The sequence below is a fragment of the Balaenoptera musculus genome, chromosome 3 (genome assembly GCF_009873245.2).
Source record: "Balaenoptera musculus isolate JJ_BM4_2016_0621 chromosome 3, mBalMus1.pri.v3, whole genome shotgun sequence".
Classification (NCBI taxonomy): Eukaryota; Metazoa; Chordata; class Mammalia; order Artiodactyla; family Balaenopteridae; genus Balaenoptera; species Balaenoptera musculus.
In genome coordinates this window covers 161,349,160-161,372,715 of record NC_045787.1, presented here as the reverse complement: position 1 = coordinate 161,372,715, position 23,556 = coordinate 161,349,160, and the positions used below count along the sequence as shown (strand labels likewise).

Below are 23,556 nucleotides of genomic sequence, written 5' to 3'. Positions count from 1 at the left end.
ACATGAGGGAAAAGTGTGTCTGTCTGGGTATCCACCAGCGCCCAGCACAGCATGTGGCATGAGGGAGATGATGAGGGGACACCTGTTGAGTGACTGAATGGTCAATTAAGGCTCGGAAGTGGCACAGTTGTAGCCCTGTGAGATCATGTGTGTGTCCTAATAACCATAGTACATGTCTGTTTGGACGACAGATGGATTAATATTGGGGATGGATAGATAAACAGGTGAAAAACTTATACATTGGTGGTTGGATGATTGGATGGATGGTAAATGGACAGATAAACTGATGGATGAATTGTGGATGAATAGATGGATTTAAATAGCTAGCTAGATAAAATGAGATAGCTGCTAGAATGGAGGTTTGGATGAATGAATCAAACTAAGAACAGTAAATGGATGGATAGAAAGAGGGATGGATAGCTGATGGATTAATAAATAGGTAAATAGGTATTGCTGGATAGATGGATGGTAAGTAGTTAGGTGAATAAATAGATGAATGAATGTCTAGATATAGAAAAAGATGGATCGATGGAAAATAGATGTACAATACAAGCAATGAACCCTAATATAAATTACGGACGTTAGTTAATAATTATGTATCAATATTTGTTCATCAATTGTAACCAATGTATCACACTAATACAAGATGTAAATAACAGGGGAAACTGGGGGTGGGGGGGAAGCGAATATGTGGGAACTCTCAGTACTGTCCAATCAATTTTTCTATAAACCTAAAACTGCTCTAAAAAATGAAGTCTATTAATTTTTAAAAATAGATGTAATATAATATTGTAAATCAACTATACTTGAATAAAATAAATAACGATGGAATGGATAAACAGAAATATGGATGGACAAACAGACGGATAATCAAATGGATGGATGGATGGAGAGATGGCACATAGATATATGGATAGAAAAACAGATGGATTAGCAAATGAATAGATGAAATGAAGGAAGGATGGATAATTGGATGGATGTATCTATATTGAGAGAAATGAAAATAAATCAGTGAAGAGAAATGAAGATAAATCAATAGACGGCTGGATATAAATAAACAGATGGAATGGAGGATCAGTGACTGGATGGATAAATGGCTGGATAAACATACAGGTGGGTAGTTAATTTGGTGACTGGGACTCAGGCAGGCCACCCCCAGCAGCCCTGACTAGCGAGCAGCCCCTCATCTTCCCTGCAGCCCTGCAGGCAGGCACACCTTCCACATATTCCATGACCATGCAGAGGTGCCGCCGGGTCTCAAAGGAGCAGAACATGCCGACCACAAAGGGGTTCTCAGCGAAGGTGAGGATGTCGCGCTCCACGAAGGCCTGCTGGATCTGGTTGCGCAGGATCAGGTTCTGCTTGTTGATCTTCTTCATCGCGAAGCGCTGCCTCGTGTCCCGGTGCCGCACCAGGTAGACAGCGCTGCAGGGGGAGAGAGCGAGGACCGGCCATCACCTCTGAGACACCCGGCCTCCGCCACCCTCCCCCCGCCAGAGCCCCGGGTGGCTCACCCGTAGGCACCATTGCTTATGAGCTTGATGGTCTCAAAGTCATTCTCTCCAGGTGGTTTCTTAGCCTTGCTGCTTCGGCCCTGCAGGGGAAAGATGGAGACCACCCCATCATCATCATGAGATTGGCACTCTTGTTATTCCACCTAACACATGGGGAGACTGAGGCACAGAGGGGGTGGGTGTGTCCTTCATCCAAGTGCCACAGTGAGGGAGTAACAAAGTCAAGACTTGAACCCAAGACTGGCTGACACTGAAGTCATATATTGATAACTAACGTCTCTCCATTAGGAAAGAAACCTACAAAATGGCTAATCACTCTAATATATAAAGAGCTCTCAGACATCAACAAATAAACTAACAATTGAAGAGAAAAAATAGGCAAGATATGTGAACTAGAGTTAGAGCTCTTAACCATGTGAAAAAATGTTAAACCTCACACATAATGACAAAAAGGCAAACTAAAACTACCCCAAGATACCATTTTTCACTCAGAAGATTGGCAAAAAAAATCCAAAAAGCTGACACTCTGTGGGCAAAGCTGTGGGGAAACAGATACTTTTATACCTTGCTGTTGGGAGTATAAATTGGTACAGCCCCCATGAAAGGTACCTGGGTGTATATCAGAATTACAAATGCATGTTCCCTTTAATCCAGCAATTTCACTTTTGAATTCATGCTACAGATATGCTTGCACATGTGAAAAATGACATATGTACTATCCTGCTCATTGCAAGACTGGAAAAAATCCATACATAGGAAATTGGTTAAATAAACACATGAGGGGATATAATCTAAAGGAATATTGTACCGCTGTTTTGTTTTGTTTTGTTTTGTTTTTGGCTGCATTGCACCGCATGCAGGATCTTAGTTCCCCGACCAGGGATCGAACCCGTGCCCCCTGCAGTAGAAGCATGGAGTCTTAACCACTGGACCTCCAGGGAAGTCCTGTACATTTTAAAAATGAGGAATATCTCTGTACACTTATTAGAAAGTTCTCCAAAGTATTTTGTTAAATGGGGAGGGGGACAAGGAACAATATTACTGTATGCTTTTGTGTAAAAAAGGGGACAAAATATAATCATATTTGAGGTAAAAGGGATGTGGGGGACAAGAGTGGGTATAAGATTTTTCACTGTATGCCTTTTTTAAAAGTAATATTTGTTTTTCTTAGGGACAAGAGATTTATTACATAAATATTTCACAAAAAGATGTATGAGATATAAAAATATTGAACTCTACACTCCTAAAAATGTAGCCCAAAAGAGTCTGACACAAACATTGACAGAATTACAAAGAGAAATTACTCAAAACAAGAATTTAACACATGGCTCTCAGAAACTATCAGATCAATCTGGCAAAAAAAAGATGAATAGGAAGATGGAAGATTTGAATCACTCAATTCACAAGTTTGATTGAATGGAATTACATAGGATCCTACAAACAACAATTAAAGATAAATACCTTTTTAGAGTTTTAGACTTTTGAGTGATGTCATTCCATTACCTATTCAAAAAATTAAACAAATGGCATGTATAATGAGATTTTTAAAAAAAATATATATATATGACAGATGTGTGTGTATGTATGTGTGAATTCTTAGACACAATTTGAAACAAAGGTCACAAATCCAAATGCCTTCAGGGGCCAGGCATACCAGGTGAGAGCCATGGGTGACTGGGGTGCAGATACCCCATATCATAGGCCAGCCGCCACTCAATGCCAGCTGGTTCCATCACAGTATTGTCAGAACTTCTAATTTTTCAAAAAAGGCACAAACCCAGATTCTAATTTTAATCTTCTGATTTCTATATTTTGTTTCACATTTTTGAAAACACTAGGCAGCTCAGAGGAAACACATGCATGACCATTATGGTGGGCAATCTCCACCAGATATGTGGAACATCTACCAAGTGTGGTTGGCCTGGGGGGTGGAATTATAGTAATTTTTACTATGCTGAGCTGTTAACACACAGAGACACTCAACCCACTCAAAACTCCATGCAGTGTTCCTCCAGAAATTAAAAATAGAATTACCATGTGACCCAGCAATTCCACTCCTAGTTATGTACCTAAAAGAACTGAAACAGTTGTTCCAACAAATACTTGTACACAAATGTTCATAGCAGCACTATTCACACAATAGCTAAAAGATGGAAACAACCTAAATGTCCATTGATGCACGATGGATAAACCAAATGTGGCATATTTTATTCAGCCATGAAAAGGAATGAAGTACTGATTTATGCTACAGCATGGATAAGCCTTGAAAACATTATGCCAGACACCAAAGGCCACAGAGTGAATGATTCCATTTATATGAAATATCCAGAATCAGCAAAGCCATAGAGACAGAAAGATCTAGAAAGCAGATCAGTGGTTGCCAGGGGCTGTGGGGGAGGGAGGATGGGGAGGAACTGTGTAATGGGTACAAGGTTTCCTTTTGGGATGATGAAAATGTTCAGGAACTAGGCAGAGGTAATGGCCACACAACGTTGTGAATGTAGTAAATAACAATGTTATGTGTATTTTACCATGAAAAGAAAAAAGCCTACGGAGGAAGAGCTATTATTAACGCATTTTAGAGTTGGGGAAACTGAGGCTCAGAGTGGGGACCAAGAGGTCCACCCAGCCTGAGGACAAAGAGCCAGGAGGTGAGCCCCGACCAGTCGGGACAGCCCAGAGTGTTGCCTGCTGGGCCACCTGGCCTTACCTCAGAGAGGTCGTCCTGCTCAGGTGTGTTAGAGCCGCCACTGTCCTGTTCCTCCAGGTGTACCACATCTAGGAAGGGAATGAGAGTGAGTAGAGACTGGGGTCCCAGCTGGTTCACCCACAGTCCCCTGCACCCAGCAGCCAGCACCTGGAAAGGGGTCACGGGTGAGGCCCAGCTGGCGGATGATGTAGCGGGGGATGTCCGTCTTGACAAGGTGGCCCTCCTTCGCATGGCCCTCGGCTGCCTCCAGCAAGTGGTAGAACTCCTCGGGGTTGAATTCCTGAGGCAAGGCAGGGTGCGCTCAGGGTGAACTCCAAGGTGTCCCAGCCAACCCCTCCCCCGTCCCCCACCAACTGCCCCCTGCCCATGTCCAGCCCCCTTACCAGGCACTCCAGCAGCCTCGCTGGGCGTGAAATGATAATGAGCAGCTTCTTCACCAGTTGAGTGACAAAGGCCACCTCCAAGCTCTCGGAACGTTCATAGGCCTGGGATGCAGGGCATAGTGGGGGTGTGGTTCACAGGTGCCTTTCCTGAGCCAGGTTTCTCTCCCATCCCCACAGGAATTGACAATACTGTTGCTGTTGTCCCATTTTACAGATGAGTAAACTGAGGCCCAGGCCACATGGTAAAAATAATCATTATTGTTATAGCAAACATGGTCCTAAAACCTTCACTCACTCAATTCATCTTCAAAACAGCTCTATAATCCAGGCCGAGTTAAAAATCCCTCTGCCTGGCATGCTCTCTCCTCAGATCCTTGCATGGCTTCCTACTTCTCCTCCTTTAGGTCTTTGCTCAGTTGTCAACTCCTCATGGAGGCCTGCCTTGACCCCTCCAATCCAAAATCACACCCCACTACCTGGTAGGACTCTCAATCGCCATTACTCTACTCTCCTGTTCCTGTTTCCTATCAAACAGGCCACATATTAATTTATCTATCATGCCCATCAAAGTCAAGACTATGGTGAGGCAAATGAGGCAGTCACCTTGGACACCAAAAACCTCAGTCTTCAAGATAACTAATATTTTAATGCACTATTTGAAAAATAAAAATTAATGCAGAAAAAAATGATAAGCAAAATTTATTTGTTTATTTTTTGGCCGCGAGGCTTGTGGGATCTTAGTTCTCTGACCAGGGATTGACCAGGGATTGAACCTGGGCCCTGGCGGTGAAAGCGCCGAGTCCTAACCACTGGACCGCCAGGGAATTCCCAGAAAAATTTAAATAAGGACAGGATCCCAGAGGGCTGGGCCAAACCATACTGGAGCTTGAATCAAAAGGAAACGTGTGGGACCATCTCTACATGTTTTTATGTTTTTCAAATGATTAATGATTTTAATGAAAACAGTATTGTTGATTAGTTCGTTTCCATTAAAACCAGGAAAGTTAAATTATAACAAATTTTGGTTTAATTATAAATAAAATATTTAAACTTAATGTTAAGTTTTAACATACCTTTTTTTTTCAACTTTTTCAATAATTAATGTTCTGAAGGGGGAAAAAAATCACCTGCCTCATCCTAGTCTCAGTCCTGATGCCATCTGAGGAGGTAGCATTTGAGTAAAGACCTGAAGGAGGTGAAGGATGTTAAATTCCTGCTTCCTGTTTGGGAGGTTGGGAGGGATAAATTGGGAGATTGGGAGTGACATATAAAATAGATAACTGTATAAAATAGATAACTAATAAGAACCTGCTGTATAGCACAGGGAACTCTACTCAGTACTCTGTAATGACGTATATGGGAATAGAATCTAAAAAGAGTGGATATACGTATATGTATAACTGATTCGCTGTGCTGTACAGCAGAAACTAGCACAAAGTTGAAAATCAACTGTACTCCAATAAAATTAATTAAAACAGTGAAAAAATAAAAGAAACTTTTAAATTATTACTGTCAATATCACCAAATTATGTGAAAATCTTGGTTATAACAATATAGTGATTTTGATGAAATAAAGGCAAAAGGTGCATTTTGTGAAATATATATGTATATATATAAATTCCTGCTTCCTCCATCCGACCTAGAGCGGGGCTTTAGTCTTTCTCCTCCACCCTTCAATCCACACTAGCCCCTTGGCACGTGGTAGGCGCCCCCTGAATGGATGTGGGGTGAAGGAAAGTATGGGGCCATTGAGCCTGATTTGGGGGTTCAGAGCCTGAGGTGTGGCCGGCCTCCTGGTGCACTCACGTCCTGCAGCAGCTTCTCCAGGTTTTCCTGCAATTCGTAGAAGTATACGGTGGTGATGAGGCCGTCGCGGGACTTGGTCAGGCAGTCCCGGGCCAGCTCGATGATCTGGTGGTGAATGAAGCTGAGCACGCCATCGGCCAGCGGCAGCACGCTGTCAGGTTCGTAGGCGCGGGCGAAGTCGCGCAGCTTCTCTTCCATCTGCGCGGTGGCCTGCGGAAGGGACGGAGGCAGGGCCGGGAAGCCGGCGCGGGGCTCAGCCCGGAGGCAGTGGTTGCCAAAGCCTGCACGGCGCGGCGCCGGCCACCAGGGGGCGCGCGGAGCTAAGGCGAGCGAGGGCTCCGGCCGCCCCGCTTCCCTGCAGCCACCCCCTGCCCCGCCTCACCTTTGGGAACCTCTCCTTGTAGACATGGTTCATCATCACGATCTCGTTGTCGTAGGAGGAGGGAGAGCGCCCGGGGCTGCGGAGAGAGAAGCCCATCGCGTCCAGTCACCTACCTCCAAAACTGCAGACAGGCATCTCGCAGGGCATGAGCCCCAGACCCACCAGCTTGGACGGGGAGGGGGATGCAGGCCCACCTGAGGCTCCGCGAGCGAGGCCGCACCGCAGGGGAGCGGCGGCCACCATCCTCATCCGTGATGCTCTCGGTGCTGCCGAAGTGTTTGGAGAGGAAGTGGAGCTCGTCCACGGTGGGCTGGTAGGGCAGCTGGTGCAGGCGCTCCTGGGAGGAGCAGGAAGACTGGGGGGAGGGGCGGGGCCGGGGTCAGAGCCACCACGATTCCCCCACAGCTCGGGACCCTGGTCTGGGACCCCCGCGGCTGGCGGGCCACTGAGCAAGGCCAGAATCTGTACCTGGCTTATGATCCTTGGATCCCAAGGCTCAGCTTGGGATTCCTGGCAACAGAGGGGGGCGGGGGAGCAGGGACAGACACAGATGAGAACAGTGACACAGACATGAATGTGGCCCGAGGGAGCCTGTGAAAACCTGAGTCAAGTCTCATGCCTCCTCTGTTCAGAACTCTCCATGGCTCCCACCGTACTCATGGTGAATGCCTAAGTCCTCCCCACAGCCCACAAGGTCTTGCAAGATCTGATCCTGTCTCCTTGCCATCACCTCCTCCCACTCTCCCCCTCACCTGCTTTGCTTCAGCTGCACAGGCCTCCTTGATGGTCCTTGAACAAACCAGGCACACTAGTGCCTCAGGGCCTTTGCACTGACTGTTCCCTCTGTCTGTCACACATCTACTATGGATCACTTCTCCTTCAAGTCTTTGCTTTAAAGTCACCCTTCGGGAGGCCTCCTCTGACCACACGCATCATTCCCTCTCCTTGCCCCAACTCGTTTCTTCTTGCTGACTTCTTATCTCCTTACTTACTACTGTACATCTTTATGACTTATTTGTTATTGCCGTCTGCTCCTCCAGGGCAGGGATTTGGTTCTGTTTGGCCCCAGTCAGGGCCTGGCATGCAGTTGGGGCAAACACAGACCCACAGACATCAGTGGAGAAACACAAGGACAGCCACCTGATTCTGCAGGCAGAATGATCTTTTTCAACATGATATCACTCACTTCCTTGCTTAAAACTCCCTATCCCATCATTATCTATTAATCTTTTCAGTGCACATAATCTATGACTTACAGAATCAGTAGGTCAGACTGAAATTTTAATTTAATTTAATATAAAGCAAAACAGCCTTTCTATGTCTTCCCACTGCATTTAGAATAAAATCCACCTCACGATCCTGTCCAAGAAGTCCCAGCATTATGAGGGTTGCTGCCTGCCTCACCTCCATCCCTCCACTTCCAACCCAAAGCTCCAGCCACACAAGGCTATTTTCACCTTTCTAAATGTGAAATTTCTCTGTTGCCTCTGGGAGTTTGCACATGCTGCTCCCCTTTCCTGAAACACCCTTCCCTCCCTCTTCCACCTGCCAAACTCCTGCTGATCCTTTGTCTTGGCTCAATGCCACCTCTTCCAGGAAACCTTCTTTGACCCTCCCTCCAGCTCAGTCAGGTGCCTCCCCTCTGCTATCATCACCTTGTCTTATGCTACCCCCATCACAGCTCTGACCACCCCAGCACCCCGAGTTATAAATGCCTTCTTACTGATCTGTCTCCTCCCATGAGGGCTTTGTGAATCCTTGGGCCCTGGCCCAGCTTGTAGAGCCCCACACACATGACAGTCATGTGATAAATGTCTGCTGAACATCATACCAATGTATGGATGAGCGAACCAGAGAGACAGGTAGAAAAGGGGGCAGATGGAGAGAGAGACTTTGGGTACTGCAGTGGGGGAGCAAATGGGCTCTGGGTGAAAGGGGTGTGTCCTGGCCCTGGCCAGCTGCAGACACTTGGGCAGTTGGCTTAACACATGAGCCTTAATGTCATTATCTGTAAAATAATTCCGAGGTAAGTAGGACCCCCAAGAAGATATGTTGAAGATGGAGAACAGGACCTTGGAGGGGACTTGTAACTCACTAAGAGATGGACAGATGACACCCTTGGAGAACAAGAGAAACCCAAAGCTCTCACTTAGGCCAGTCCAGCCGGCCCCCCGCGGCTCCCACCCACCGGTCCCGCCTGCCACACTCACCGAGACGGTGGAGCTGGGTGTATTGGTGCCATAGCCAGACGAAGGGAGTGAAGCCAGAGACCAACGGCGTCCGTCCGCCCTGGAACCCAGCCGACATGCTCAGAGGCCGCCAGGCCCCACCAGACAGCCCCATTCCTCAGGGTGTGAGAGAAACCACTGGCCATGGCCAGAGCAGGAGGTGGGGGAATACATCTGCACTCTGAGATTCCTGAAGTCCCTCAGAGTCAAGGAGGTAAAGAGGAAGTCTTCCAGCCAGGCACCCGGGACCTGGAGCAAAGATCAGTCTCCTCTGCTCCTTCCCATTATGCTTCTCTCCTGTCACCCTCATGCCAAACAAGCCCCCAAAGTGAAAAGCCCACTCAAGGAAGTCATCCCAGAGGGACCCCAAAAGATGACCGCTAGAGGACCCCCCCCACGAGAAAATTCTCAGAGGAAGATCACTTGGGTCTTTTCAGAGAAGAAATGTTCCTTCCTCATACACACACACACACACACACACACACATGCTCCCATAGACACAATCACTCTCATGGCTACATCCGTTAGTATTACTGTTACTGGTACGGTTGAGTTCACACACTGAAAGTCACACACATTCACACCACGTGACTCTTCAACACAGACACTCACATGCATTCACTGTTCCATACATGGACCCAAATATCACATGTTTCCAGGCTAACACAAAATCATACATGAAAAAAGAGACGTACACTCACATATAGACACATATACTTACAGAGACCTGGTACTCACACTCTGACATACACGCACACTCCCCCACACACTCTAGACTTTCACATTCACGTGACACACATTGAAGACACCCTCACGCACTCAGTCACACATTCAAACTCTCAGAGAGCCACACACTCATTCACACTCCCACACAAATTACACATTCACATGGAGATACACATGGAGGTACATGTTTCCTCAGCTATTCACACACACATTTACAACCCTAGAAGTGCACAGTCACACACGTTCACTCACACGTTGATACACACCCATGGATACAAGAACAGGCATGGGCTGCCTCCCATATTCACAGCCTCACAAACTCACACACATCCACATCAGCACACAGATTGCACACTCACATGTACACACACTCCAATGCACTGGACTCCTCTCTCCAGGCAGTGACCTCGCTCAGCTCACCTGCTTCCCAGCTCACCCTCCATGTAGGTAACCACATCCGGCCCAATCTTGGAGCTCTTTTCTGGCTCCCTATTGCCCTCAGTTGAATTCCACGGTCGAAGGGAATCCCCACTCTTCCAAGGGAGCCGTCTTCTGTCCCCACAGTCTCCTGTGACTCCCACCCCACAGCTTTCACCAGGCTTTGCGGTGATCTGCGTTGCCTCCCCAACTCAACTCCAAGGATAGAGAAAGGATGTGGTTCACCCCATATCCCAGCTCCCAGAACACAGCAGTTGTTCAGACAACGTTTTTAGAATGAATAAAGTTCAAAGAAAAAGAGACCCGCCCAAACACCCTGGTGACTCCTCGAAGATTCCCCCTCAAAATTCAAAGAATCTCTCCTCCTCCCCCAATCTTGACAAAACCCCCCAGAAAATTCATCTTAGGGACACTCCAGAAACCCAGAGACCCCCGGAGGGAAACCTGAGATTTCTCCTCTTGGGCCCTCGAGAAATAGCCCTAGGGGCCCTCCCCCACGTCATGGACCAAGTCCTTCGATGGGCATCAAGCAGCCTGCGCTTGCGCACTTCCTCCCTTCTTCCCTGTCCTGTTGCTACGGAAACGCCTGGCCTGGCGAGCAAGGCTTGGGAGACTTAAGACCCAGGTCCTATAGCGCAAGCGCTTTCGCTCCGCGGCAAAGGAAGCCCCGCCCCTTCCCTGGTTCTGAACTGGTGGTTGGCCCCGCCTTCTTATAGGTCCCGCCCCTAAGGCTGGGTGCCTGTTCCCGCCATGACGTTGGGGCACTCTGCGGGTCCCTCAGGCCTGACTCAGGTGCAATTAGAAGGGGAACAGATGGTGGCCCAGACGGTGGGTAGCGAGGGTATGGCCAGGGTTCTGGGGCCCTGGGGAGAGGGACTCACCTTCGGGAGGAGGCGAAGGAGAAATGGGCGGGGGTGTTGGGGGAGAAGTTACGGGGGCTGTCCAGGGGACTGCTACCTGTGGCGGAAAGAGAGGGATCTTCAGGCTTGGGATGGAAGGCAATCCCATCAAACCTCCTGATCCTCGAAGTGGGTTCCAAACAGCAGCTTGCCCCCTCTTTAGTCTAATCCCACCCATGTATGGGTGGACAGCTCCCCTTAGCTGTGGCCCTGCCTCTCAAAATGTTTTGGCTACCGAGTCAGCCCAGCCCCTCTCCAGGCCGATTCCGTCTTTTTCGGGGTGGCCCCGCCCCTTAGGTATGGCTCCTCCTTTCTGCTCCATCCCCTTTCCAATCAAGCTCCTCCTGGGCCTCCGCCCACAAATGCCCGTCCCCCTGCGGACAGGCCAAGCCAACACAAGGATGGCTCCGCCCCTTGTCCAATCCGGGTCCTCTCCGTCTAGACTCTGGACCACCCTCCTGTGGCATGGACATACCCCTCGCCTGTGACCACGCCTCCTCTAGTCTGGCCCACAAACCCACCACCTGTCTCACCCAGGTGTCCAGGCAGTGGGGAGTGGGGTCGCGGCAGCGTGGGCGAAGTGCTGGTCAGGATGAGGCTTTTCCGGTTACTGGTGCGGCAGCTGCGGGGAAGGCGAGGCAAGGGGCCGGACCCGGCCGTAGCCCAGTGAGTTTGTGGACCCAACCCGCGGCCCTCCCATCTCAGATCCCCACCTGTCTCCCAACTGTGTGTGCTTGGATGTGCTCCCAAAGGACTGCTCAGAGGAGGAGGCAGTGGAGGCCTCGGTAGGACTGTGTATGGGATGTGTATGTGTTGTGTATGTGCAAGACTCCTGGTGTGGATCATGTGTGACCATGTATGGCACAGTGTATCAGTCACGGAGTGATAGTCATGTCCACGTGATACCAATGGAGATACTGAGTGTCTGTGTGTCTTTGGGTCCTTGCGTGACATTCTCTGTGTGTATCCAGGTGTGGCACCCCGTGTGTGAATTCAGCCCTGGGAGCATCCTAGTGTGACATCATGTGTGACAGTCCTTGGGTTTATCTTGTGTGACATGACCTGTGGCTTTGTGTGTCTATATGACACAGTGTAACGCCACTTGTCCATGACTAGATGTGCCACTGTGTGCTGTAAAGTGTGCGCGATGCATGATTTCTGCTACGTGTCTGTCTTTGTGTAGCAATCTGAGTCTGTATGAGATACTGTCCTTGTGTCTGAGTGTGACATTCACCATGTGTGTTCCCGTGTGGCATCTACTGTGTGTGAGTTTAACACCCTGTGACACTGGGCACGTCTGAGCATACCACTGTGTGTGACATGGATGAAAACGAGTGAAAACGTGTGATATTGTGTGTGTCTCCGACTCTGCAAGATTCTGTGTCTGTTATTCTATCATCCGTGTGACACAGCATAAGACATGCTTAGGTGATATCGTATATTGTGACATTGCACGGATGTCATTGCCACACATGTGTCTGTGTTCATCTCAGATGGCACAATTGTGTGTGTGGGTCACCAGGCATGTGACATCTTACTGAGTGTACACTACACTGTGCCTGTGGGCTTACTTGTCTGTGTGATGCTGCGAGTGCCCTTGTGTGTCTGTGCGTGCCTCTGACCTATGGCCACCATATGGCTGGGTACGCGTGGCAACTCCCGGGTGTATCTGGGACACTAGGGCTGTTGTATGTGTATGTGTGTGTGACACCATGTCCTGCGTGACGCTGTGTGTCACTATTTTTCGTATGAGGCTGTGTTCTTTGGGAGGCGGTTGTGCTATGATAAAAGCACCCCCCTTTCATTCTGCCCCTCAGGATCCCAGCTTCCAAAGAGGGACCCTCCAGCCCCTGCATTCTCTTCGCACACACCCCCCTCACCGGCTCAGTGACTGAGCATATTCGCGCGGCCAGAGCACGCGGCATGGGGGTGGGGGGAGGCCAGGCTGCGGCTATTGTTCTGAGGGTGCTAAGCCCCCCACCCTCCCCTTCTTCCCCTACCCTCACCGGGCTGCCGGAGCCCATAGCGCCATCAGACAAAGGCGCCTCAATCCCCCACCAGGCGCAGCCCCCTCCCCCCGCGGCGGTCCTTTCTAGCGTGCAGTCCCCCCAGCCTCAGCCCACACTGCCCCCCATTCAGCCCCATCCCTGGCAGGAAGGCGCGAGCGAACACCTCTGGCGCAGCTGGACCGGGTGCAGCATCCCGGGCCCCGCCCTGCAGCAGCAGCCGGAGGGCGGCTTTGGGGGAAGGGCCAGGTCAGGGTCTGAGGGATCGGGGGTCTACCTCTTGGTGCGACGGAACATACTGCCGCCAGGGAAGGAGGGCATCGAGAAATTGGAAAGCGCGGTCCAGAGAGAGTCAGACATGACCCGGCGGCGGAGACATGGTGGCAGGTGCGGCAGCGGCGGCGGCGCGGGGAGCAAACGCGCGGGGCGGAGGCTGGAGCCGCAGCGGGCAGGGTAGGGCGGGGGAGGGGAAGGCCTGCGGCTGCCGCCCGCCAGGAGGGGGCGCTGCAGGGCACCAGCGCGCCTGGCCCCGCCCGCGCGCGCGCCTGGCGCCCCCACCCGGGCCGGAGAAGGGGCGGCCAGCCCCGCGCATTTCTCCCCAGGGCTCACCTGCTGCTTTTCCGGGGCAGGGGCAAATCTTTCTGGAAGGCAAAGAAGCAAAAGGATAGAGGTCAGCGGGGACCAGTAGCCACTGCCCAAAAGCCCTGTCAGCCCCCTGGAGGGGTAGAGGTGGGATGGGACAGGTCCTTCACCAGCATGGTCACCTGCGCCCTTGGCCATGAGGTGAGGGCTGGGCTCCTAGGGGAAAAGGGTACCAGAGTGATTCCTCTCCCGACCCCCAGAGAAGAGCAGAGGGCCCCCTATAGGACTCCTGAGCTGGTGTCTCAGTATGTGTTTGTGCAAATGAAAACATCCAGGAGTCGTTATTTGAAAAATATTTCTTGAGCACCTACTGTATGACAGGCCCCGTGCTAGGCACTGGGGACACAGCAGTGAATGAGACAAAAATCCTGCCCTTTTGGGACTAGCATTTAAAGGAAGGAAGCAGACAACCAAGATTAATGTAGAAGTGAATGAAATAATTTTAGACAGAAATAAATGTTATGAATAAAATTAAGCAAGGTGATGTGATGGAAAAGGGCTAGGAGGGGGACACGATAGTTACAGAGGGCTGCTCTGTGGAGATGATATTTAGGTTTGTTGCTGAAAAATAAAAGTCAGCCATGGGAGACTCTGTGGAGAGAGCATTCCAGGCAGAGGGAATTGCAAAGGCCTGGAGGCAGGAATAAACTTGGCATGCTCAAGCATGAAAGGTTGAATGACTGGATGAATGAATGAATGACTCCTCCACACCTCAATGGTTCTACCCCACTCTCAATCAGATTCACAGAGTTTGGGTGGGGATAGTTAGGGTGGCTCAAACTGAGATTTGACATGGGAATCAGGTGATGGCTGGGTGGTCTTTTTCAGTAATGGCAGTGATAATCATTGGTAGGTATTGGGACTTCCCTGGTGGTCCAGTGGTTAAGACTCCGTGCTTCCAGTGGAGGGGGTGCAAGTTCAATCCCTGGTCAAGGAACCCACATGCCACACGGTGTGGCAAAAAAAAAAAAAAAAAAAAAAAAAAAGGTAGGTATTAACTCTGTCCACATCAGAAGAAGGTTGCATTCTGTTTGTCAAGCACACAGGAAACCACTACAGGGACCAGAAATTACAGAGGTCTGGACCCTTTTCTGAGAGCACTGGGGAGAAGGGGTATCACCTTCCACCCAGTTCTGTGTCCACAGGCTAAGGTGAATAAAAGGGATTGGGTAGGGCTGCAGGCAGAAAGATTCAGGTAAGGGTTCCAAAAGCCCTTTGGTGGGGACTCCAACCAGGGAGAAATGAGGAGTGTTCTAGGATTTTTCTAGGATCTCTGATAGCAGAAAGTCCCGGGTTCAAATCCTAGTTTTGCCACTTATAACCTTGGCAAATAACCTTTCTATAGTCCATTCCTTCTAGAGGATTCTGTGAGATGATGCAGGTGCCTAGCACCTTAGTATGGTGTCTAGCATATAGTAAGTGCTCAATAAATGTTAGGTCATAGGAACGAACAGGAGTTATTGTGGATGGACATGCTGCATGGCAGAAGATGGGCCAGAGGGACCTCACACTCCCATGTACAGAGGACAGACGGATGGTCGGCGTCAAAGGGAACACTGTCCAGATTGGCAGCCCTGCCATCCTGAGCCAGGGGTGACCGGAAATCTATACCAGGTTTTCCCTCTGTCTTTGCAGGATCAGCTTGAATGAGCCGCCCCTTGGACCAGCTGGCCAGGCCAGGCGGCTGCAATGGCCCAATCAAAATCAAGACCTGGATTTTCTCCGCCATGGAGCCCGGTACTCCAGACTCGGGTACAATGGGCCTACGAGGGTGAGCCTCAGGGGGACCTTTAAGTGCTACCTAGAAAAGTCCTCGACTCTAGCCCCATCTGCTAGCGTCCCTAAACATTTTAGGGTCGAAGAAAGGGGCAAGGTGGAGAGGTAGAGGATTTGGATCCTTGGCGTCCGTGTAAACAGACGCCACTTCCATCCCCAGCTGCAGAGCTGCTCTGCCCAGCGGATTCTGCATCTCTTCGTGATTAACGGACGGCCCTGCGGCCGGGGCATTCGAACTTAGGTTGCTGTACGATCCCAACTGCACACAGGGGACCCTTGGGCGCTCCGTGGTTGTGGGACAGCTCCTAAGGGGTTGCACCAGTGTGTGAGAGTGTATTCAGGCTGCGAAGTAGTTAACCCTGCCAGAAGGGAAGAGATTCGGGCAGGACTTCGGTGGGGTAGCTCGGCCTAGAAGAAGCCTGGGGAAGGATGGGTGGATGAGTGGGAGGATCCCGGGCTGGGGGCGTGGTCTTGCGCGGGAGAGCTAAGTCCCGCGTGGAACTGAGCCAATGGGAGTCGGCGCCGGCCCAGGGGGCGGGGACACACCCCATGCAGGCTCCGCCCCTTTCAGCCCTTTTCTGGGGACCCGACGGCGCGGACCCAGTCTAACTGCTTCAGCACTTGCTCTGGCTTTGCAGCAGCTCTCTCCCTTTTATCAGAAACCGTTCTCCTAACCCAGCCCAGGGAAAGGAAGGAAATCCGGGGAAGACCTGAAGAGCCCATGTGGGCTCTGGTTAAAACTCAGGTCTGGCTCCAGCATCATCCAGACGCCGGGGAAGTCCTTCCTGCCCTCTGAAATGGCCCCACCCAAAAATGGACGAGGCCCCTGGGTGATGGTTTGAATCGCCTCCTTCTCTTCCCAAGCTCCAGGCTAGGGATGTAGCCTGAGACTGGGCCCATTCTAGGCTTCATATAAACTTCTCCAGACTACCTAGCTCGGGGCTGCTTCAAGGAGGCTCAGAAAGGCCAAATGCCAGGCAAACCTTAGGGTGAAGCTTTGATCAATTTCCTCTCTGGGGTTAGTTTGGGGCCAACACCGAACCCCCGTATTAACCCTTAGAAGTGCATGCTGCAGACCGAAGAGAACCCTTCTCAGCTTCAGAATCCCTACCCATCTAGGATGTGGGAGTTCCTGACGCCTGGATTTGTCCCCGCCTTCCCCACACTCCACAGCAAACCTCAGTGTCCCACTCCGCGCAGTGGACCCACGTCTCCTGCGCCTGCGCAGCCTAGAGACCAACATCTTCTAAGGCTGCAAAGAGCTAAAAATCGCTCCCGCCCACCCACAAGCTGGGCTGGACTTGAGGATCGCGGAGTGGGGGCGGGGGGCGTAGTGTTGTAGTGGAGGGGGGTGGAATGAAGAGTGAGGAGGGAGGCTGTCTAGATGCCTGTCCAATTAGGGCAGTAGGAAGAATCCTGGTGGCCGAGCAGGTGCGTGGAGGTCGCAGGGGGTCGCCATGCCTCAGGAAGGGACTCCTGGGGTGGTGAGGGGCGAGGCTGCAGCACAAACATGTTTACCGCTGCTGCGGCGCCGGCAGCCCCAAGGGGCGCGAGCCCTGGGGCAATAACTTTGTTCTGCGCCCCCTCACCCCCAGCCTGGCTGGGCACCAGGGCAAAGACCTCGATCCCAGCCCCTTCCCCCTCTGACGGGCCGGGCGCCCCTCGGGTTATCCTCGAGGGGGAGCGGTAGGCTGCATCCCCCTCTGTCAGATCCCTGGATCCCTGGGCGGCCCCTGAGGGGCGGGGTCCCCCGCGCGGCGGGACGCGCGGCCACCGCGTTCCCCCTAGGTAGCGTCCCGAGGCCATGGGAGAGGGCGCCTGGGCCAACCCTGGCGTAAGTTCTCCCGCCTCCTGCCGGGCCCCGCCCCAGGGCGCCGACCCCTTCCCCTCCACCCGGGGCCAGGGCTGCCGTGTACCTGCAGCCTCCGGCGACGAATCAGGCCCGAATCGTCCATGGCGGCGGCGGCGGCAGAGGCTTCGGCCCCGGGGAGGGAGGTGGGAGGCGGCGGCAGCGGTGGCGGCGGGAGGAGGGAGGCGGGAGGCGGGAGGCGGGAGGCGGGAGGGAGTGAGAAGCCGCGGGGACCGCGGCGGCGGCGGCGGCGGCGGCGGCTGGGGGGGGGGGCGGGGGGAGGGCAGGGAGGTGGCGGGGGCGGAGCAAAGTTGGGCGGACCCGGCGTCGTCACTGCGTCTGGGCGCCCGAGCCCGGCCTCGGCCAAGGCTGCCCGCGCTGGGGGGTGGGGGGTGGGGTGGAGCGGGCAAGCGGGGGAAGGAGCCTGCAGATGCCCCCAGGGAAGTCAAGCTACCGTGAGACCCCTGTAGAGACACGCCAGGGGAGAGACATGCTCATGGGTAGCCTCCCAACCCAAGAAACACCCCAAAGGAGACATTCTCACTAAGATATATTCCCTATGCAGACAACCTCCTCCCCGCGGTGACCCCCTCAGAGAGACACATTCCCACGGGGAGGTAGTCTCCATAGGGAGGCCCTCTCCAATCAGGAACTCCTCTCACCCTGAAAATCATTTCTAAAACAGATGGTCTCTGAGGGGTGACGCTTCCTCTCAAAAGCCCACCCTCCAAAGAAGAGACATTTCTGTAGAGAAAGATCCCTGCGGGTGATATTTCACTTGGGGAGCTTGATGAGGTTACCCTCAGTGAAAGACCCCACAAAAGCCATATTCTCTATGGGAAATTGTCTCCACCCACGAGACCTCACATCCCAAGGAGATACACTCTTACAGAGTGTGTATTTGCACTGAGGAGACCCTTCCTTACGGGAGAAGCCCTCTCCGAAAAACATATACATGCTTATACCAGCCCCCTTCCCTAGCGATCCCCTCCCTCATCGTCAGGATTAAGAAGCCAGGCCAGGCTGGGCCGTATTTATAGGAACGATTAGCTGGTGGCTGGGGAGGAGGGCAGCCGAAGCGATTTTCACCACTCCCCCGCAGTGTTCCTGCAGCTGAGGCCAAGCCAACCATGCTTCCCCTAGTTGTAGTGAAAAGCGTCGGAGACCTCCCCACGCCAATCTTGGCATTGGAGGGCATGGTGGGTTGGGGGCTTCCCAAGGGTCTCAGTCCATAACTGTCCCGAAGGCCCTGGAGGGCGCAGTCACTGGGCGGGAGCGACCCCTGCCTGTCAAAGGGGGCTACAGCGAGGTCTAGGTCCCGGTGTTCCCCAGGCGCTTGTCTACTCATCTCTGCGCCTTTGCCTGAGTTGTCTCGGTCCGTTTCTCTCTGTCTCTGTCAGCATGTTCGTGTTGCCATCTCGCTGAGTCTGTTCCTCGCACTTCTCTGTCCAAAGCCGGGAAACCGCTCTTGCCGCCCCTTCTCCCGCCGGCTGCCGCGGGAGCTCTCCGTGGTGCTGATTTCTAGCGCTCCTGTCCGTAGTGCTGAAATATGAGCTCAGGTTGGGGGCGGAGGTTAGGGGAGGGGAAGGGTTGTCGGGAGGCACAACCTAGAGGCTGGACAGATGAGACCCACGAGCACCCTAGACTACCCCAAGATGAACCGGAGGAAGGCTAGGTCCACTGAGTACTGGTTGCTGAAGCCTCCAGGACATCAGTGGGTGCCCACAGAGGGGCCAGGAGACTAAGCCTCCTGATTAATTTACTCAACAGGTATTGAGCACCTACTGTGTGCAAAGTAGTGTTTTGGATTCTGGGAGTACATCAGTAAAAGAGACAGACAAAAACTCTGCACTAGTCCGAGAAAAGAGGGAGAGAGATTTGTGGTAGTAGTCATTGCTCACAAAAACACATATGCACACTCTACAAGCACAGGCACGCACACACACTGTGCAAACATACACACAAACGCGAAAGTACCAACACATGCTCAACAAACAGACTCGGATATACCCATTCACACACCCTGCAAACACATACTCCACAAAAACACATATTCTGCAAATACAAACACATAATCAGCAAACACAAACTCACAAACACATGTAATCATTTGCAAATATGCAATTAGCACATAGACACAGAGAGTCCTAGGCAAACACATAAACACAGAATACAAACACACACTCAGCAAACACAGAAACACATATTCACATAAACTCACATTCTGCAAACACACATGCAAACACGTACTTAGAAAACACAGACATACACACACTCAGCAATGTGGACACACACAAACAATACATACAAACACTCAACAACACAAGCACACACTCATCGTCCCCAAACCAAAGGAAGCTCAGCTGCACACAAACTCTTGTCCAAAATACAGACACATTATCCTCCCAATGCAAAACATGGACACATATACACACACTCACATACCCACTGGAGGGCTGTTTTTCTTTTCTTTTCTATTTTATTTTATTTTAGAGGGCTGTTTTTTCTTACTGGACTCCCCCACTAAACTATCAGCTCTATGAGGGTTGAGATTTTTATGTCTTAGTCACTACACTGCATCCCCAGAACCTGGCACACACTAGGTGCTCAATAAATGTTTGTTGAATGAATTGAGGGAATGTTTGCAGGGACACAAATTCACAGAATCTGCAAAGGGGCACACACACACACACACACACACACACACACACACATTTCAGATGGAGTCCCACACCCTCTCCACACATGACAACACCTTCTTGTTCACTCATTGTCAACATTCATGGTCTGTAACCTTTATCTAGTGACCTATTCACAATATTTTTGCAGGACATCTATCCTCATCCTTCATCCCCCTCTCCTTCATTTATTATCTGACTCTTACTCAACTGGACACACTTGGCTCTTGGAACACTTACAGACCTTCTTACCCAGATTTTGAACACACACACACACCACACACTAAAGAGACCCACATAAACATACCCTCACGCAACAAACACACATACCCACTCAGTACATACACAGACACAAAACACACCCTCATCCCACACACACACACCCTCATCCATCTCCTCACACATATACAGAGTTTAATCCACAAGCTCAACACAAGGATATATACACACCAGCCTCAGATCCTCTGGTCTTTGGTCAGCTGGAGCAGAGGGCGGGGCGATGGGAAACCCCTCCCCTGCATCAAACCACTCCCCTTTCAGCTGTTTCCTGGATTTGACCCTGAGGTGTCTCAGCAGTGCCCTAGACTCCAGTCCGGCTAACAGGTGAGGGGTGGCCCGAGGGGGCAGAGAGGGGAAGGGAATTGCCTTGTCTTCACAGATCCCTAGTTTCCCCTGCCCTGGGGCCTTTGGATCCCACTGGCAGAATCCAAGTCCTGCCACAGCCAAGCTTGGGTGCAGAGGTCCAGCCCTGGGTGGCAGTCCCTAAGCTGATTGTGGGCTGAGAGAAGGTGACCATGAAAGGGGCCAGCAGGGATCAAGAGGGAGGGAGGAGACTGGGCAGAAGAGAAGGAGGAATTACTGGACAGAAGGGGGGATTGGAAGATCTGGGGAGGTCCCTTTAGAGGACGGAGGAGGTTGCCTGAGGGCCCATAGGGTGGGAGATCCCGCTTTGGGTGGTGGGGGAAGGGAACCATCGTCAAACAGGGGTGGGGGCACTTGCACCTGAAGGGATGGAGGGGACATGAGTCTGATGCGGGGGGGTGCTCCTTGGTCAGAGGCAGACCTTGGTGGCCCCCGGGGATTTGAGGGTCCTTGGCTATTGCTTCCTCACCAGCTGCCCATTCTCTGCTCTGCCTGGCACTGTCTCCTGGCTGCACATCAGGACAGTGCCACCCTGAGCTACCAGAAAGGGACAGCTGAACCTCACCCCGTATCCCAGCTGACTCTTATCTCAGGTGGACATGGCCTGCAGGGGTTGCACTCAACCCAGGGGCCTGGCCTGGGCCCTGCAACTGACCCTGGCATGGATCCTGCTGGGGGCTTGTGGAGGGAGCCACCCACTCCCAGCTAGATCCCAGAGACACCATAGGCTGGCAACCAATCTGGGCACAAGCCAGCTGCACCTGGCAGGTAAGCATCCCAGACTTTGCCTAAACTCTAACATCCAGAAACCCCAACTCAACCATAACAATGCCAGAATTTCCTTTGGAGAGGGGTTCAGGGTGACTGGAGGAGGCACCTGGGTCTAGTGGTGGTTAAACAGCACAAATTGCCTAGGTTCAAATCCCAACTCTGCCACTTCATAGATGTGTGACCTTGGGCAAATCACTTAACCTCTCTGAGCCTCAGGTGGGCCATTAAGAAAGGAGGAGAAATAATAGACCTACCTCATAAGGATGTTGTAAAGGAGTATATGTAAGTATATGAGAATTTATATCACCACCAGGGATGTCATAAATGATAAGCTGATTATGATTAGTGATTATTTCTTGAAGCTCCATTTGCATCCCAAGCGAAGTGTCTTTCACTTTTATGTTTGGGAGAACATATATAATCGGGGTCTCCCCGTTCAGAGGAACCCCAAGCCTTGGTTCCCTAACCCTACCTGAGGATCCAAGACGGCAACTCACTGGAGTCCCCTTCTCCATGACTCTCTTGTCCCTCAGAGATGAACACACCAGAGGCATTGGACCCTGGGATCGTCTCAGTGCGCTGTGGGGAGCTGAGCCCCGGGTAAGTACAGCCACCTCCAGTGTTTCCTTGCGTTCTTTGCTCCAGTTGCCCCGACCAGGGGACAGAGCCCTTGAGCATCTTGACCTATCCGGGCCTGTCTCTCCCGATGTCCAGGTGTGAATCCTTCCTGGAACACCTCCAGGTTGCCCTCCGCAGTCGTTTCCACCTGCTGCTATTGGGGGTACGCCAGACACAGCCTCTCTGCTCGGAGCTCTGCGATGCCTGGTAGGAGAGGCGGGGCGTGAGGGGTGTGGCCTATGGCTTGGGCGGGGCCGAACGAGGGCTCTGCAGCTTGATCCTCCGCGTGCCTTTAGGGGCTAGGTAGAAAGGGACGGGGCCTGTGCTAAGACTGGCAGTACGGAGGACTGGCCTTCCAGGGAGCTGGCTTTTTTTTTTTTTTAAGGGGAGGGCCTCTTGATTGAAAAGAGAAGCTAAAAGGGTGGGGCTGGCCTGGAATAGATGGTCTGAGGTCGGCAGGGATGAGGCCTGAAGTGACAGGGCCCTGGGTAAGTTTAGAGAATATGGGGCAGGCTGAAATCTGGGGGATGGCTTTTGTAGGAGCGTGGTTCTAAGAGGCGGTGCCTGGATCTGGGGAAGGGACGTACCCGGGGCAAAGCCTTGGAGAGCAGGAATCCCACTAGGACTTGGCTGCGGAGTCTTTACCCATCTTCTTCTCTCCACACACCATCCCCAGGTTTGTCACCTGCGAAAGTGATATCATCTGCAGCCCGACTTGGCTCCCACTCCTAGAAAAGAGGGGCTGCGAGCCTGGCTGCACCACCTATGGGCAGGTGAGCATGGGACAGAGGAAGCAAGGAAGAGACTGATACTTCCCCTCACTATGTCCTGGGTTAACCCGTCTAGGTCCCAGAGTCCGGACTGGCATTCCCACGGCCCCCACTCCCATCCTTCCCGCTTCCACAGCCCAATCTCCATAGTAGGATATGCCTGTAGCCTCCCTAAGGTCCACTGAGTCCGGATTTGCCCTCCCCAAAGGACGGTCTCTGCTCTAGGCCCATTCACAGTCCCCCTGGAAGGCCCAGAAACCCGAGTCTCCTCCAAGGCCCCAGCCTTAATCTGGTTCTCCCCCACCCGAGCCCCCTGGGACCCAGTAAGAACTCGCACTCCCCAAGGCCCCACCCCCACTATGGCCCTGCCCCCAGACACCCGGGAGGACCTAGAGGTGAGAATTTCCTGCCCTAAGATCGCGCCGCTGCCCCCAGGGTATCTGGACTCCACCAACTCGGACCCAAACTTCACCCCTTCCCGCCAGACTTTTGCTGACGGAGCGGAACTTTGCCGCTCATTTCTGGGCTACGCGGTACCAGTGGCGGATCCTGGCTCTGGTCACTGCCTCAACATTTCCATCTCGGTGCTGCCGCATCCCAGACACGCACGGAGGGCCCGGGAAACCACTTTCCGGCGCTCCCGCCGCCCTCGCACCTGGATCCTGGACGCTGCGAGCAGCGGAAGTGGCAGTGGAAGTGGAAGCGGCCCCTAGGGGGC

At 52.1% G+C, this 23,556-nt stretch overlaps 2 protein-coding genes across 3 annotated transcripts in view; one reads left to right on the top strand and one right to left on the bottom strand.

Moving 5' to 3' along the window:
- Positions 1-17,491, bottom strand: part of MAST1 (microtubule associated serine/threonine kinase 1) — a 25,758-nt gene extending 8,267 nt beyond the window's left edge. Inside the window, exons 1-13 of one of the 2 annotated variants that reach the window (XM_036849208.1) lie at positions 17,427-17,491; positions 13,702-13,733; positions 11,620-11,708; positions 11,069-11,144; positions 9,006-9,084; positions 6,990-7,150; positions 6,796-6,871; positions 6,414-6,623; positions 4,608-4,709; positions 4,372-4,504; positions 4,225-4,292; positions 1,515-1,594; positions 1,217-1,425 (exon numbers count right to left, since the gene is read on the bottom strand). In XM_036849208.1, the coding sequence (XP_036705103.1) occupies positions 1,217-1,425; positions 1,515-1,594; positions 4,225-4,292; positions 4,372-4,504; positions 4,608-4,709; positions 6,414-6,623; positions 6,796-6,871; positions 6,990-7,150; positions 9,006-9,084; positions 11,069-11,144; positions 11,620-11,708; positions 13,702-13,733; positions 17,427-17,465 (1,354 nt within the window). In that variant the 5' untranslated portion in view covers positions 17,466-17,491. Of the gene's footprint in view, positions 1-1,216; positions 1,426-1,514; positions 1,595-4,224; positions 4,293-4,371; positions 4,505-4,607; positions 4,710-6,413; positions 6,624-6,795; positions 6,872-6,989; positions 7,151-9,005; positions 9,085-11,068; positions 11,145-11,619; positions 11,709-13,369; positions 13,554-13,701; positions 13,734-17,426 lie in introns of those variants that run through there. The other variant, XM_036849207.1, reaches the window with a different exon arrangement.
- RTBDN (retbindin) lies at positions 11,679-23,556 on the top strand. Its single transcript, XM_036849209.1, has 7 exons — positions 11,679-11,752; positions 15,370-15,505; positions 21,273-21,447; positions 21,984-22,050; positions 22,165-22,275; positions 22,745-22,841; positions 23,324-23,556. Exons 1-7 carry the CDS (start codon positions 11,679-11,681, stop codon positions 23,549-23,551), a joined length of 888 nt encoding a protein of 295 aa, XP_036705104.1. The 3' UTR covers positions 23,552-23,556.